Source organism: Pelmatolapia mariae, linkage group LG3_W (genome assembly GCF_036321145.2).
Source record: "Pelmatolapia mariae isolate MD_Pm_ZW linkage group LG3_W, Pm_UMD_F_2, whole genome shotgun sequence".
NCBI classification, from domain to species: Eukaryota; Metazoa; Chordata; class Actinopteri; order Cichliformes; family Cichlidae; genus Pelmatolapia; species Pelmatolapia mariae.
The window spans coordinates 87,979,193-87,997,578 of NC_086229.1; the positions used below are offsets into that span (position 1 = coordinate 87,979,193).

Here is an 18,386-nt window from a genome sequence, read left to right on the forward strand (position 1 = left end):
GAAAATCCTCCTGTGTCAAACTTCCTCCGACTCCCAACTTCAAAAAAAAAAAAAAAAAGACCCCAAATCAAAGAGCAAGAAAAAAATCCACCGCACAACCCTCAAAATAGCATAAAGAGAAATATGTATCAAAATATCATCAGTCATCTTTCTCCAAGAAACAAGTCCAAAAGAATAAGGAATGATTGTGTGTGTGTGTGGGGGGGGGGAGGGGCGGCAGATGAAAGTGCAGATAAAATCACCTCCGTGGTATCAGTGCTGCAGGTAGGAGATAAATTAAAAGCAGGCTGAGAGTTCTGTGCCCTTATTCCAACAGCTTATTAGACACAAATCTTCCAAAGCGGGGCATGAGTGTCCTTGCATGTCCCCACCCTCCTTTTCCTTTTTTCCCCTAACTTGATTTGATGTTATCATCACTGACTTGGAATAGAGCTAGCTTAATATTTGTGTAGCTCCTTATTCAACAGCAATTTGATCCTTGAGCCGGAGGTTGAGGCGCAATAATAATGCACCTCATTGTGTAAGCAGGTCTCAATAGGTGCTTTGTTGCTCAAAATCCTGACAACAATTTGGTTTCGGGGACAATGCCGTTCAGCTGGCCAATGTATTTTCAAGGGCACGGTGTTGATGGTGGTAGCCAAGGCCGGCTGTTATTTGAGAGCAAGAAAAGGACCTCTGGAAAACAGTGGAGATGGCTTAATAATGGGTATCTGGGTTCCATTAGCCAGCCGTTATGATCGTCCAAGGTTAGGTGAGGCTAATGATTTGCATATGAAAGACAGCTTTTTAATTGCAGCGGTCAGCACATACACTTACACCAACACATCGGTATGCATCTGATATTCCAAAGTCCCACCTAGAAGATGTTTCACCTGTGTGCGTGTGTGTGTGTGTGTGTGTGTGTGTATGTGTGTACACATCCCCCAAAAAGACTTCAAAACAAGAAAAAAGGAAAAACATGCAACAAAAATACCTTCGTCTCGAGGCTTGTTCATTGAAGATTCATCGTGTTTTTTTGTGAGCGGACCTAGGGTTAAGAAAAAAAGGGGGGAAAAAGAGAAAAGAGAAAATTTCAAAAAAGATTACTGGCAAAAACCGAAAAAAAGAATATCAAAAAAAGAAAAGAAGCAAGAGCAAAAAGGACAAATCAGCAAGAGTTCACGTTTGCTTATTGTGTGTGTGTGCATGTGTGTGTGTGTTTTTCCTTTAAAAAGAGTACCAAAAACAAAAACAAAAGGCATCACAGACACAGATTTATCACAAGAAAAGACACAAGATCAAAGAAAACTGGTTCGGATTTCCTTTTCTCCCCCTGCAGAAGAAAATGCTGCCACTGTTTCTGGGCCCCTGGTTTCTCTCTCTCCTTTAAACCCTTTTTTGTTCCTGAGTCTAACTTGTATTGTTTTTGTTGGAAGCCGGGTGGGTGGAAGGGAAAGGAGGTGGAAGGTCGGGGTTGGGGGTGGAGGAAGAGGGGGGAAAAAGGGAATGTGGATTAATAAGACCTCGGTGGTTTGAAGAACAGGACCCAGCCCTTTCCTCCACGCAGAAAAAAAGAAGAAAACACCTACAGGACGGGCGGCAGGTTTGGGTCCTGATGCTCAAACCTCAAAATGTTAACGCTGAGCCTTTAAGCAGCGAGAGCACCCCGAAAATCTCCACGGGCTGCTGCACAACATTAGTCATTAGATCTTTTTAGAAAGACACACAAAGACACCTTTAATTAGACAGCAGGAGACAATGACCCTGGAATGTTAAAAGGCATGTTAAACATGTTTCAGATAAAACAGGGAACAGGTGCTTTAGCGTTTTGGAGGGTTTTTGTGAGCGCATGTGTGTGTGCGTGTGTGTGCATTATTTAGTGGGTAAACCACAGCGTTATTCCCCAGGCGGGTAAATAATTACATAACACAACAGCAGTGTGTCAATTTGAAATGACAAGTAAGCGTGGTACTAATTGCGCAGAGGAAAGCAGGTAAAAGGTGAATGTAATTTGATCCCCATCTACCCACGGGCTGTTTTTTGGGTTTTTTTTGTAAATTAAATGAGCGGCAAAGAGAAATGCAAGAATGCAAGAAGATGGACAAAGAGAGAGATCCGCACAGAGAGAAATCAAAGAAAGAAAAAACAAACCCTTCTCATTTGTTGATGAAGCCTCACTGTGACATCAAGTCTTTTTCTTCATCAACACAAAGTGAGAACTTTACAAAAAACAACTCTGTAGATCACATTGGCTTTATCCTCCACCCACCTGTCAGGTTTCTGAATGCTTCGGTCACGTCCAGCTCAGATCTCACAGGAAAAAAAAAAAAGGAAGACAAATGCTTTTTCTAGTTCCAGCAAATGCTACGTGTGCATATGGTTCGCCTCGTCTCTCAGAAGGTGAGCGTTTGTAGAAAATACTCTTCACCTCGGCGCTCGGAAAAGTAAGTACTACAGCAAGATACTCCCTCACCTTTCATCACTTTGGCTTTCATCTGATAAATCCACTTTTTGAACTTGAGGTTTGGCAGAGGACCTTTTTTTCTGAAGGATTTGTGGGGAAAAAAAGAACTTATATAACAACACTGACTTACTGAGAGTATCTGAAATTCATCAGGGGGAAAATATTGCCGGTGCACAAACTACAAGGTGAATCCTGAATGTCAATTATCTGCTAACAACCGGGCAGATATAAATGACTAAAGTCTAAGGAACACTTCACCTCCAAATAGGAGATTTCAAAATAAAAGTCTTTATGAAACTATTATAACAACTTTTAGAGCTGAGTAACATAGTTTATGTTTGGAACTATGATGAAAACAGCGCCGGTTAAAAAAGATATCCGGTCTTTAAGTCTGACATCATTAGCCGTTTCTGGGTCCAAACTCCGCTTCATGTGCCAAAGTCAAACGAACACTGTGGCATCACTGAGAGTTAAAAACTTATCTAAAACGTATCTAAATTCTTTCATCTGTAATAAAATGATCAGTGTTGCTGCTCTACCAGGTGTAACAATTAACTTTAACATCCAGGCATCCATGAAAACAGAATTTATTAAATTTAACAGAGTTAGAAGCTAGCAGGGAGTTAGCTCGCTAGTTTCCACCTAAACACAATATTCCATGTTCTGACTGAGAGATTTCTGAAAAATTTAATACATATAGCTCTGCTGTCACTTTTGACATAAATGAAGAAAGAAAACTAAACAGCAGTGACGTTTGTAGGGTTACTGAAGTTGGGCTAGCTGGTATATAATGATGTGCTACGTGGTGGCTAGCTACACAGCTATGGTTAGCATAATATAAACACAGCGAAGCTGGAGGATGAACGCTAACTTTTTTCACCTTGATAAAAGTTAACGTGACGGTTCCCGATGGTTAGGGACAAATGCAGGATGCTGTAATTGGATCAGACTTCAGTCAGGAGAACAACTGAGATACTCCATCCACAATTCGAGGTTAGTCATTAATATGCTGCTGCATGGGTTGAGCTGTCGTTACATCGTAAGGTTTTAAAAGCTTTAAAATGAATAGTGGTAATAAAAACCAAGTGAGTCCAACAGTGATCACTGACTTTTTTTAGGGGCTTGCTCAGATAAGTAGAATAAGATACAAAGCATTAAAACACGTTAAAAACAAAACAGCCTTAATAAACAAGGAGTAGTTTAGACCCAGAAGCAGGGTTCATACGTCATCACTTAAAGACCAGATAGAGAGCAAGTTACAGCATTACAGAAAGGAATTATAAAAGATAAAGAGCTCATCCTCCCTGTTATTATAATTATGTATTTCATATTTTTGATTTTTTTACTTTAACACTTGGCTGACTTGTGCTTCTTTAACCCTGTAAAGCCTGAACCGTTAAATAATTACCAGAAAATTCAATTTTTTTGAAAATGGAGTGGGTTTTTTTTTCTAACTTCAGACAATAAAAAAAATAAATATCACTTTACATATGAGTTTTAATTTGTGTCACTTGTTAGTAGTTTGCTCACAGTAGCACTTTGTGTGTCTGAGAGTACACATCAAGTTTTTCAGGACAAGAAAAATCACACGGGAGATGCAGAGGTCTCAAAAACTCATGTATCAAATATGATATGCGTTCCATTACAAGGTTAAAAGTGTTTCAATCTAGAATGTGTTACAATGCACCAGATTTATAGGCACGAGGTCAGGGGTGATGGTATACATCACAAGTGTCAAATTCAGTTTCAACAGCAGCTACGCTGGAGCAATCATATCAAGAGCTCAGTGCATACAGTTTAACATGTTTTCATTTTAATCTAGAAAGGATGTTTCATAGAGCCTTTCCAGTTAAACGCCTCACAACAGCCCTGTTCACAGCCTCACTTTGATAGTGCGGGGCAATTAATAAAACCAAATATAACCCGATTATAAAGCAATCAAATGAATCTTTATGTGCACATCTGTCTACAAATCTTAGCCTGCTTCAAAGGCCTGAAAAAGACCAAGGCATCTCAATAGCTGTGTAAGAAATGTCATTTAAAACAAGAAGTCAAAGATCTTAGTTCATGTAATATACATGTCCACACGCTCTAGCTTTCTGCCATGAAATTGGTCACACACAAAAATGACACTTGCCTTCACAGCTCCATCACTTTGAGACTTGGGCTCAAAGCACAGACTATTGTGCTGTAATTGCGCGTCTCTCTTTTATTTCTTTGACTTCGTGAAGCCTCTGTTGCTCGTCTATGGCTCCAAATCTTTACTAGTGTGTGGATTTCAAACAGCACAATAACAATGCGAGTTATGTTGTTTGAGAACAGAAACTGTTTGCACCAACCCAACATCAGTTATGATTTTTGCTGTATTCTCTGTTAGCTGGCCATGAATCGCTGTGGAGACGGTTGTTGGTGTGTTGGTGTGCTAAAAGTGAAATGTGGGCCAGGTTCAAACTTACAAAGGGCCAGATCTGGCCCGTGGGTGTGGATCCTGACACATGATATATAGAACTGTAACACAGAGACATGGATTTACAATCCGAGCGAGGTTAGGACAGAAGGATTCATCATGTGGACAACATTATGCTTTTATGAAAGTTCATGAAAGTCCTCCAGCAGCTAATGCTGAGCTCATCTGACATATAAAGCCTTACAACCTCCACACTAGTGTAGTACCATTCTACCACACAAAGTACAGTGGAGGTAGTATTTAAGACCTATGGTTAATATTAAAGTGAAACAGTGAATGTGTTACAGTTGCTGACTTTTTTGGACACAAACATGGAATTCCTTCTTAAACACAGTTTAAGTACATACATTTTAAAATACAAACTGCTTTCTTGTTTTGAGTTAATTATTAGAAAAGACCTGACAGATGTCTACAAGCAACAAAAAGAGTTATGATGACTGATTATATGGAAACTCGAAGACTGTTGACCTAAAATCAGAAGGTTACAAGTATTTAATTAGTATCTACCACATGGAAGCTGATTTTTCAAACATTTCCACTTATATTTTAAATCCTGAGGGGTGAAAACATAAAACATCTTCTGTTTAAAAACAGATTTTCCTCCCAGGATTTACAACAAAAAATCCTGGGAGCTGAGAGTCACCAGTTAGATCCTTGAGAATGGAAACTCTTTAGTGGAAACAACACCAGTGGAAACCTGAGTAAACTCCATCCTTTTGTTGACACACGTGATTTTTTTTTTCCTTTACTGAAACACATGAGAGTAAAAATAAGCCCCTGACTGACCACTTCATTGATGAAGTTCAATATTAGCTTTGGGCACAAAAACAATCAACCAATCGCACGTCTGTGATTGACGCACATCAAAACGACATCCTGAAAAACTGTGAAAAAAGTTTAAATGCTGAACTGCTTATCAAAGAAACGGGAGCGAGCAGGGTTTTTTGGGTTTGGTTGGGGGGCTGTGACAAAATGGGAAAAGTGAAATCAAGCAACCATTACCAGCAACATGCTGAGGAAAAGTGTAAAAGTGTAGCTTGATTGACATCTTTTTGCAATGAGTGGGCGAGGAGCTGAGCACTGAGAATCAAGCTATTGGTGGGAGAAATAACTGGTCTTCCTGACGTTTTAAGGCCTTTTTTTCCTCCCCACAATCAAAAGAACTGCAGTGATGGGTGTGTGAGCAATTTCCTGGAGAATCAAACCCTAACTCCATCAACCCCATTTACCCCCCGCATGCACTGACTGCACCTGTAGAGGCTAAAAATACCAGCACATGTCATTAAAGTACACCAAAAACAGACAGAAGGGATTAACACTGCACAGACTAGTTCAACCCCAGGACTGAAACAAAGACATCTGCTAACTCTTAGAAATAAAAAAGCCTAATGAGGCTTTTGTGTACACTTTTTCAGATATTAAGATGTATTTTAATCAGGCATGCTACATAAAGCAGTGGCTAAGAATATTTCAGACCTCCAGTTGTTTACACCCTCTCTTTTTACACAGCCCCGTCCTTTTATCCTCCCCTCTGTGAAACTGTTTCCTTCTTCCTCTGCTTGCGTTATTCTGTCTGGATCGTGGGTCGACTGCAGCTCGCTTTGAAGCCCGTTATGTAAGGTTTCCCTTTGGCTCCACTTCTCCCGATGGCCAGACCTTTCCAAAACATGGAAGGTGCATGGAAAATGGACTGTTAGGACACACTGGCAATGGAGGATGTGAGGAGATGCTCACAGATTCATGCACAAGGTGCACACAGCAAAGAAGATGGGGGAAAAGCCAAAGATGGTGGAAACAGTACTTATTGTGTCTTGCATTACTGAACATATTAAACTGTATTTGTGCAGCTGTGTCTGACATTTAGGGAAAAAACAGGTTAAACAGCAGAGGATTTTGTTTTTCATTTATTGTCTTTCAGTGTGCTCAAAAAACATTTAAATCATTTGAAAGTTATAGCACACATAGACACTAGGGCTGCCACGATTAGTCGACTAGTCACGATTACGTCGACTATCAAAATCGTCGACTGATTTAATAGTCGACGCATCGTTTGAAGCTTTGTAAGACCACAAAAGCCGCAGGAATAAGTAGCAGGATTTAAGAGTGTAATAACGGACTGAAACAGAAGATGGCAGCACTGCATGTACAAGGATGCCAGCTGCCGTTAAACCCCGAAGAAGAAGAAGTAGCTCTATCCCAGAATTCATAGCGCAGCCCAGCTCAGTTTCCAACAATGGCGGCAGCTAGTTAGTTTTAATATTACTCTTATTATTCTTTCTGGGTCACAAAATAAACGTTTAACATATTTTCAGGCGAGAATGTAGCTGTGTAAACCTCAAATATCTGCTCAGTTTATCAAGACATCACCTATTTTCAAAAGCGCTCCGACGTTTTCGGAGACGTCTGTTAACCACTAGCTCGATAGCTAGCCGGGGGCAAGGCTCACTAGAGCCCGTGAGAACACTGGACTCCCGGCAAATCGTTTTCAAACCCACCGCCGTCTTTCGCTACTCAGGTTAAAAGTGATATATAAGTCACTTAGATAACTTAAAAATGTTATTGTTTGGCTTTTTTTAGTATTTTATTGTTCCTGAGTAAATCGGTTTGGCTGAGATTAAAGTTATAGTTTTTACACAGCTGAATAAACGTCAAGCAGACAACTGATTATCAGAAGTGTGAGATGCTGGAGAATATACTCCGGTGTCCTGTTACATTTTAGATAGCAAGGAGCAGACGGCTGAGTTTATTAAACTTCACCTAAACAATCTGCAAATTTCATTAAAATTTAATAAACTATCATCTTGTCTTTATTTTTAGTTAGCACATACCTGAAACACTTAAAGCTGTAAGCTAATGATAGTTATATAAGAGCAGATGCACGCTGGTGCAATAAGCTGTACATTTTACGTCCAATGGATGCATGACCTGATTAGTCGACTAATCGCAAAAATAATCGGTGACTAGTCGACTATCAAAATAATCGTTTGTGGCAGCCCTAATAGACACAGTCAAGACTATCTGCTGAAGTTTAAATGGAGCATCAGAATGTGTAACAAAGGTGATTTAAGTGACTTTGAAGGTGGCATGGTTGTTCATACCAAACAAACTGGTCTATTTCAGAAACTGCTGATCTGCTGGGATTTTACCCCGAAAAACAAACAAACAAACAAAAAAACCTCACATATGACCAAGAGAAAATCTCCAGTAAACATCAGCTCTCTGGTAAAAAAAAATATCTTGTTGATGCAAGACTACAGGAAGGCAACAGTAACTCAAATAATGACTTTTGCAGAAGAGCATCTCTGAACAACAACCTTAAAGCTAATGGGCTAAAAACAGCTAAAAACAGTGAACTAAGGTGAAATAGTAAATAAATATAAATAATATCTATTTTTACAGGGTCGAGAGCTTTTGATGCAATTACAAGTATCACAAGTGTCATCTCTTTTTCTTTTTGCGCTTTTTCAAAAGGAACATAATTATTAATTAAGCTTTTATTTTGGTTAAACTCCATCTGATGCAATGGGTAACAGAGCCCTGTTCATTGCTTGGATTGTTTTTTTTTTAAATAATACTATATTTTGCCCTGTTTTGTACATTCATATCAGTCTGTGTGTACCACACCAGTTGGTGTCATTATGCGATTTGACGCAGACTGAATTCCCAAACACCGGAGAGGCTTATTTCTTTGTGTTTATGGATATGAGTGAACGTGTGTAAAACTGTTTATGTGCCGCTGCACGAGTAAGTACGTGTTGAGTAGCTCATTTAGGCAGTCCGGCGTGATCTACGAGGAAACGTTAGTGTGCCTGACAGCCTCTGAGTGAGCGGCGACTGTGCAAGAGATTACGCGTGTGTCTGTGTGAGACAGTCGTAAAGACGGGAAGATAGGATCCCACCATTGTCCTCGAGCTAAAGTATAGCAGCAGAAATGAAATGAATACCTCAATCGGATTTGTGAGCGAACAGGTTAGAGATGAGCAACGGGGACGGGTGAGAGTCGCTCACCCGCATTCCCCTATTTCACACCTTGTAAGTCCATGTTCTGGCGCGAGTGCATGCGTGTGCAATAGAGTGGCACAACGGCAAGATGTACAGACAATCAAGCAGCCGGGCAGGCAGACATATAATGCTGCCATTTATTACGCAGCACAGCTCCCTGAGCCGCTAAACTCTGCATGTGTATGAGTAGCGCGTGGGCTGGTCGCACATGAATAGCTGTGACTACATTACAAAACAACTGTGAAGTCCATTTTCGGATGAATGGCAGTTAAAGTCGGAGCCACCGCGAGCTTGGCGGAGCTTCTGTCCTTTCAGGTGATGTTCGAAATTCACACATCAGAAATATTCCGAATGGATTTACACAGCCGTCATTAGTCACCCTGTCAAAAGTAGTTTTCCGGCACTCCCGCGTCATTAAGTCTCAATTCAGTTCTCTCAATTAAATGAGGTGATTTGCATGACTGTTTATCAGACAACACCGGCGCGCGACGCAGAATTCGAAGACGTAAAGCGTTCGAACGAGAGGCACTGTGAAATCACACCGCTCTTTAACGTTGGAGGAGGGCAACAAAATTAAAAATCGATTTAAAACTGGATGACACAGAACAGGACGAGTGCGACAAGGCCCTTTTCCAATCAGATGCTACAGTGATCTGGCTCTTTTTGATTAAGAAGACTAAAATAAGAGCTACTCTCTTTTTCTTATGTCCATCTCACTTAGCACACAGTAACCTTGCCTGTCGGAGTATTAGGTGAATAATAGGCTTTGTAGGGGATTTTTAAACCAACGGAGAAAGATAGATGAGGCTGTCATGCTGCTGTCCCATGATGCTCAAGGCCACCAGAGGGAAAACCACAGCACACTAAATTTTAGCAGCATGTTGCGCCAGGGTTATAAAAGGTTATTATTTTTTTGTGAAGTTTCAGCTCTCACATGCCAAACTGTTTACAAGACATTTGTGCATTTTCCTAAGTTTTAAAAGCAAAACATTAAATAAAAATAAATAAATAAATGGTAATAGAGATGAAGCTGCATGCATTATTAAAAAAATTGGTTACATCTCCATATTTTAGAAGTGCTTGATAACTTAGGGATTATGCTGCCCATCTCCTAATTTTGAACGTTCGAATTATTCATAAGACAAGTGCGCACTCAACTTCTGCTTGCTCTCCATCCTTATTTTGAGTTATGAAAAGTAGATCTGTTGTGCTTGAGCTGGCTTTGGCAGGCTTTAATCTCATTCTGTATTCTTCTCAGGAGAGTATATGCACATAAAAAAAGGGTAAGAGATTTATGCGTGGAAGTTTTCTGACAGCTTATTATTGTTTACATCTGTATACCACTTGGGTTGTTTCCGAGGCATCGACTGGTCAAAACTGACAGGAAAAAGTGGGACTGGGTGATGTGTTTTGAAATTCATGAATAAAAAGTGATTCATAAGATGTTCAACGTTAATAAAAATCATTTAAAGTGCACCTAATGTGCTCATTTTATACTTGGACTCAGTTGGAGTAGCTCGGCATGATCCACTGCTCAAAATGATCCATCCTACACTGGGCCTCAGTCCAATCCCTCAGCTCATCCTGTGTCTCAAGTAAGCTGCTTTAGCTCCACCCACTTTAAGACCACATTTCTGTATTAAATATGGGCATCCACCACTGCAGCAGTACACACACTCATTTATTTAGGTACAGCTCTTCAACTACCCATTAATGCAAATATGTTGAGTTGCATGGCAGCGACTTAGTTCATTATTGTTCAACCGACTTGCTGAATTTCAAAATTGAGCATGAGGATGGGGAAAAAAGGTGATTTGAGTGTATTTTAATGGGGCACCCTCCCCCTACCCTCGCCACCTCTTTGAGCTCTTCCAGAGAGACGCCAATGCATCCTCAAGTCAGCCAAGAGATACAATCTCTCCAGCATGTCCTTGGTCTTCCCAGTTGGGTTCCTCTGAGTTGGGCATGCTCAGATAACCTCAATAGGTGTCCGCGAGGTGTCCTGGTCAGACGCCCAAACCAGCTCAACTGCCTCCTTTAAATTTGGAGGAGCTTTACTCCAAGTCCCTCATGGATAGGGTGAGCTCCTCACCCTATTGCTATGGCTGAGCCCAGACATGTTGATTATTCTTGAATGTCTCTTTTCATGTTTCATGTTTCATGTGCAGGGTGTACCCTGCCTCTCTCTCCATGGTTGAAGAGAATGGATGTAAAAACGTAAATAATGCGACTATATTCACACATTTGGAAACTCAAAGTGTAAGTGTCCTTCCAAATATGTCTAATTAGAGTTAATGTACTTTACATTCATTACTAAGGTTGTATTCATCTTGAAATTATGACTTTCAGAATCTTATCAATGCACACTGTATACTCCACAATGACAAAGCAAAGCCCGCCTGCCAGGACTCTTTGTAAATTTACTGCTGCTGCTGATTTTATGGCTCCTTAACTTATTACACTGATCTGACAATGTAGTACTTACTGCTTTGCTCACAGAAACCCAACTGTGGACATTTCTACAACAAAATCCATATTGTGATAAAGGTTTCAGTTGCGCTTCGGTACAAAACAAGACATATATCTCAGTATTTTCCATAAAAAGCAAAAGGTGAGATATCAAAGGGACTTTTATTTAACAGAGACTGAACAACACAAAATATTTAAAACTAGTTCTGCTAGGAGCTGCTGAAATTTGTAGCAATCTTGTTAAAGCCATGCAGTATGTTTCTTTTCAATAGTACCCATTTCACTGGGTAAACTGTTTTCTCTCAGTTGGGAATAGCGCCTTGTCCCCTAAGGAGGCAGGAGCACCGACCGGCACAGAAACTGAGGCCAAGGATTGCTGTGATCACACTGAGCTGCAAAACTGATTTTAGTCTCCTAAAATAAATCGATATTGACTTAAGTGCATGTTAGATTTAGAACATTTTCACCTTTTACTTGCTGTCACACTGATAGGGAAATGAAGCCGTTACACTCCACCAGACTGCACTGAGGAAATCTGCAGTCTCGCCTTGCAAAATACAGGAGCTGTTCATGTACTGCTTGATTGGTTGGTTTGTGATAGTGTGTAACTTTGGACTTTAGGTGGAAAAAACACAAAGTGACCAATAGTTTTCTGTTGTTGTGAAGTTGTGAAGAAAACATTCACTATTTTTCAGTGTGGTTGTTTGAATGTAAGCTTTCTAAATATAAGATATAATAGACTGTTGGGCCACACTGCCTCCCTCCACTCTCTGCACGAGAGCTTTGAAATCGTGCAGAGGGAAAGCAGCAACAATATTGTCTCATTTTAATTCTCTCGAAGTTACATAAATATATTATATATTTAAAAATCAATACAGCGCCCAACCCTTTTTGTAGTAGATAATATGTCAGCTAATTAAGATGCAAAGTGAGAAATAACTGCGCCATAAAGCAGCCCATTATGAGTACACATGCTTCTGACTCAGAGTCATTTCATGGTAGCCATCATTCTTTCTGCCCCTCCTCCTTCCTTTTCTTTCTTTTTATACAATCTATCTTTTCCATCCTTCTATTTCTTTTCCCTTTTCTCCAATACCGTTCCCCCTCTCCTTCCTTTTTGTACACCATTTTTCTCTCGCTGTCAACTCTCTCTCCCCTTTCAGTCTCTCGGTGCCTCATTCTCAAGCTTCAGACTGAGAGCCTGAGAAATATCGATCCACCCTGGCTGAAGGGCCAGAATCGAGTGGGCAAAAAAAAGGAAAGAAAAGGAAAAGAAGGATGGAGAAGACATGGGAGAATAGGATGCTGACACAAGGTTTTCGCAATAATGTGTGTACGAGAGAGACAGGAAAGACGCAGTAAGACGAAGCTGAAAAATGAAAAGAGAAAGAGGCTGATATTTGGACAGGTATGGGGAAGTAAATGAGAAGAAAAGGTTGGGCGTGTGTGCATGTGTTGTTCAGGTGGGCATGTTATGAATGAGGGGAAAGGTGGAAAGCATGGCTGGAGGGTATTTGTAAAAGAGGTGGGAGTTAAAGGAAAGAAGACAAGAAATGAGGCAAAGGAGCTGAGGAGGGAAGAGGAAGTCTGGGAGGAAAACAGGATTCTGAGAGGGAAAAAAAACTATGGATGAAGAGATGACAGTGAAAAGAGATAAAGAGATTATGTGAATCAGAGAGAACGCGAGGTAAACAGAGATGTAGGGAGTGGTGGGGAGGCAGATGGAGTGACATTTACGGAGTGGTGATGATCGCGTAGGCATGAAGGTTAAAGCCATTTTCTCTCCATGTAGCCAGGCGTGCACACACACACACACACACACACACACACACACACTAGTAGGCTTATCTGTTCATGCATTCATGCATTCACTACACTGACAAATGTGTGCTTTAGAGCTGAATCTGAATCACTACAGACCTCAAATTACAACAGTTCAGGGTTTTACGATGTACCGTCATCACAAAAAAAGAAAGGAGGATTATCAATAAAAAAGGATTACCATCAACCACGAATGAGACATTCTGCTATTCTTAACCCACAATGAACCTGAGTGGGGGGGTCGTGCTGCTGCATTAACTTTTCATAAGGTGAACAAATAAAGAAAAAAATCGTTACATTGCTTCATGTGTCATATTGAACACCCTGTGCAAACTCTGTTCACTGCACTCACATTTTAATGAAGAAACCTCCACAGCAGCCCCCTGTTTCAGCAGTGAAGTGTATGGCAATGTCCCTGTTACAGTCAGAGCCCAACTGATGTAGGTACTTAAGACCATTAACCATTAAAAAAAATCCTTTCATTTATTCATTTTACCCGCTGCCCGAAAGGAAAGTTGCAGAGCACCCTGAACAAACCAAATGGCAACACTCATATTACCAGTCATTATCAATACCAATACCAACAGACCACTAAAACACTAATACTGGCCCACCAATAAATCAGTCACACTCCACTTATACTAAACTGAAAATGATATAATCAAAATTGTGATTAAAAAAGTAACAATTTTTACGTTTCACAATTATTAAGCGCTGAAAAAATTAAAGACTTATGCCCATTTCCTTGTTACTCTTTGAGTTGGTGCGGCTCCTCTTCAAAAACTTTATTCTCACATTGGAACTTTTAAAATTCAAGCTCTAAAACTAACTTTCTGTTCAAGACTGCAAGTAAATAACAGTAATTAATTAATAAAAAATAATATTAATGCACTATTTTTTTCTAAAACAGTAAATTTGAAAAATAAGCATAACAGTGATAATAAGAGTGATCATCTCACATCAGCTTCACAAAGCAGCGAGCTCAGTAAATGTAAATAACAGAAGCTGGGGAGCAAAGTGATATTAGATCTAAAACACACGTTATCATTTCTAAGCTTTTCGCTGTAATTGAGGACTTCAGTGCCAGTGCAAACAATGGCTTCAGCAGGTAGCAACTCCAAACATTACAATGACGAGGCTTGCCAACTTACCACTTCACCATTATTACTGTACCAAATATTGTGATTATATCCAATTACTACTGACTTATGGTCTGCCTTTCAAAAGAAGGCTATCCCATTGTTCTGAGTGTCATGAATCATTGCAAGATCGCAACAAGCAACGGCATTAGTTTCAAATCAATTTGTGCAGAAATGATAAAAACACCAACTCTTCTTTTTCTTTGAAAGAAGTAGTTAGAGAGGCCTGGAGTTTAATTTTAACAAAATAATCACAATTTAAAACACACATACTACGATATTTCAAATTCCCAATTCACGCCTGTGCTTATCCAGTCAATTTCTACTCTTAATACTGCAGAGGTGATAAGATACTAGAAAGACACAGACCTCCTCTCCCATAATGCCCTGCGTCTATCAGAAGAGCATCTTCTGTTCATCACTCCACGTAAAAGATAAGAGCTATGCTCAGAAAAGTTTGCTTTTTAACCATTCTGACATTTGCAGTTTTGTCAGCAGAGATGTGTGTGCTCTTTATTAGGCTAACCTTTGAAGAGCAACAAGTCTTTATGTTGTCTGACATATGGTGAAGGTGGAGGAGGTAAAGGGGAAACAAGAAAAATATGGCGGGAGGCTGCTCTGTTGAGCTATCAAAACGCCGACAGGCTCAGCTGCTCTGTTGCCATTTCATGTAGTATTTCATCTCAGAGGTAATCTCTGCGGTGTATTGTCTTCCGTTGCCTCTGTTCATGAAAAACACAAAGGCATCAATCTGTGTTTGTGTGTTTGAACAGTCATTCAACCCCTGGGCTATTTCTGCCCCAAACAAAGGCTTGTTGGTAATCTGTGCAATAACCTTCTAATATGGTCCAAGATCACTGTGGCTGTTTATCCATCTATGTGGGCTTTAAAGTCTTCTTTAGCACCAAAGCTGCTTCCACTGCATGATACACAGAAGCAGTCTGTTCTCCTAAAGAGACACCATGCAGACAAGAATGGCTTTATTCATCTGAAGTGACTGTGACGTCGAGTATGGACTCAAATAGTGTTTGGGACTACGCTCATTTTGTGTTTTGCTTCTCTGTTTTTATATTGCTACAGACTGAGAACAGAAAAACTGTCAAATAAATAAAATCACAGGTGAAAGACCAAAACAAGACCCAAAGAGAGATTTATGCACATCATTTGGCTAGATTTATATTTTACAAAGGCAACAGTTCAATACATAGGATGCCTCAATAGGTACTGGATCACAAATCAAAATTCTGCCTCTGTAAAACTGCTTTAGATGATTAAATTATTCAATTAGAACAGACTTTTTCCTTTACTCACCTTACACTACAAAGACTGTCAGAGCCCCAGGAGGCTGCACTTGATATTTTTCAGGTTACTAAAGGCTAAACACTTAAACTCATAACACTGCACAGAAATCCAGAACAAAATAATTTAAGAGAATAAACATTACTTCGCATGAAAGTTTAATCCATCTCTGGTTAGTAACCAGAACTTAACTGAAACTTGGTTGTACTGGCGTGTAATCTGGTTACTTTTAGCTCCAAAAGGCAAACACGGCAGCAGCCAAAATCCAAAAGTTGAGCACCAACAGGTGACATCACTGAGGCTACATCCATGTATGTCCGTAGGTGAAGTTTCTGATTGATGCTAATATGTGTATTTATTTGATTTCAGTATTGTGTGGTCCTCTAATGCTGTTTTCTGTGAGACAAGTTTACTGTTTCCTCCAATAGAAAAGTCAAATTTCTGACAATGAGAACACACATACAAACACACATTTTCACATCTTAGTGAGGACATCGAATTGACATAATGCATTCCCTTCCCCTAACCATAATCATTAGAAATGATTAGGGTTAGCATAAACCTAACTGTAACGCTAAGCCCAAAACTACATTATGAGCCTCAAAAATGCCTTCAAATTCATCAGGACTGGCATTTGGTCCCCACAAGTGACTGTTGGACCCGCGGTGGTCCGCCCAGTAGCCCGCATAGCTCCGCATGTTGGCCCGCATTGGAGATGCGCATGCTCCGATGGAGCCTGGGAATTAGCGACTAGGTGTAGCCTTAATTAAGGAAAAGATGCTAGAGTCCCGCCTGAGGTAGTATGGACACGTGATTCGAAGCAATGAGAACTCTGTAGCAAAGGCGGCTATGAGGATCGACCCAGAAGGAAGTCGGCCTCGAAGCAGACCGAAGAAACAGTGGATGGACAAAATCAAGGAAGACATTAAGGGTGTCAACGCATCACCTGAGGACGCCTTGGAGAGAACCAAATGGAGAAACCTTTGCCGAAGAGCAGACCCTGCACCAGCGGGAACAACGCCAGGATGAAGAAGAAGTGAATGTTGGACCCCACAAGTATAGTGGCATGCCAATTTTTGGTCCTCACAAAGATGTTTAAATGAGTATACATGCACACACACACACAGAGTCATGTTTTCGTATCCTCGTGGGGACATCTAATTGACATAATGCTTTCCCTAGACGCTTACTCTAAACCTAACCATCAAAAATAAATGCCTAACCTAAATGTAACCCTGACACTAAAAGCACAAAAATGCCTTCAAACTCCCCACAAGTGTAGCAGACTTTCAATGTTTGGTCCCCACAAAGATATGTAAACATAGTACACATACACACACAGAATTGCCCTCATACACCCAGCAGTGGCTGTTGCCTTACTGACTTATTCAGTATTTCCCTGACTTCACATCAATTGCGTTTGAGTTGGGACCTCTTGTTGTTTCTAACTCTTCATCAGCCTCTGCCGCTCTTTCTCCTCATTGTTTTTTTTCTCTAAATAATCAGCTATAGACTGCTTCATCTCTGGAACACGCTAACAGCTAAATGGATTGTTTCACGCGTCAGTGCATCAGTGCGCACGCATTGATAATGAAAGTGCCGGCAGAGTGAGTGAAGAGACAAAATGAGCCAGTGAAAAAGAAAAATTACTACTTTCAACCACAATGAGCAGTAGGTTCCTGTACTGGAGGAGCACCAAAACAGACACACACACAAATAAAACCTCATAAAATCATACCTTGCACACAAACACACACACACAAACTAATTTTAAAGGAAGAGAAAAGAAGAATATATACTGCTGAGCCTGTTGCTTCACATAGATCATTATTAGGCTCTAAATACAAACACATTTTTAGAAAACAATTACATCAGTTATACTACACTACCTTACAGTTTGCTAAAATTTGCTAACCATTAGCCACCATAAACCAGTGGTTGTAGCAGACGAAGTAAAGCTGCAGCAGTAAAAGCCTCGCAGAAGTGGAATCAACAGAGGTCAACGTTTTATTTTCTGTAAATGATGGCATACATTTAAAATGAAATTCTAAATAGTGACACATGATCCTACTTGATACGTTCCGCTAAATAAAAAAACTGTTAAAGACTAGGATGGAGACGGTCAGTGCACACAGCAATCTGGGCATGTCTTAATAAAAGAGCCTGAGTAACTTCTGCCGGCTGCTCTGAGAGCGACGACACAAAGCAGTGAAGCTGGTTTGGGGCAGACACTTTTTTATTTTCCACCATCTAAATCCATCTCAGTGCACGGTCCTCTCAGTGCAGCCTTGTAAGAGCTTATTCCACCGCGGGCTGCAGCACTGGGACATTACTAACCAGTGAGCAGATGAGGCACAGCTCCTAATGCTGACAGAGTGGACCCCTGACGGAGTACTGAGATGGAGCAAAGGGAGTAATTTGGGTCAAAAGGCCAGGAGGAAGACCAAGATGCAGAAACATGCTTATATACATACTTTTATACCTTTTGTGTCTTCCTTTGGCTTTTCAGCCTCTCTCCTTATGTTTGTCAGTTGTGCATATTCCATTGAAGGAAAAGTCCACTCTTAAATAACCCTGCTAAGTCTGAATAATGAAACCATCTGAGATTTTCCATTAATATTAATTTAGCTCAGTAAGGTCTTCTAAAATAGGAGTAAAATCCTATTAAACTTGAGCGCAAAACTAAAGGAGACGTCTGGGAAATAAGGCCGAGCTGACAGCAGTGGTAGAACATGTTATTTTAATG

General features: G+C 40.3%; 1 protein-coding gene across 2 annotated transcripts in view; it reads right to left on the minus strand.

Annotated features, from left to right (window-relative positions):
- The window catches only part of LOC134624973 (neuroligin-2-like), a 234,804-nt gene that overhangs the window by 117,591 nt on the left and 98,827 nt on the right, over positions 1–18,386 (minus strand). The window contains exon 4 of one of the 2 annotated variants that reach the window (XM_063470220.1): positions 974–1,027. The exons of the other annotated variant lie outside the window; for it this stretch is intronic. Within the exon in view, the coding sequence (XP_063326290.1) occupies positions 974–1,027 (54 nt within the window). The remainder of the gene's footprint in view (positions 1–973; positions 1,028–18,386) is intronic. 2 annotated transcript variants of the gene reach the window in all.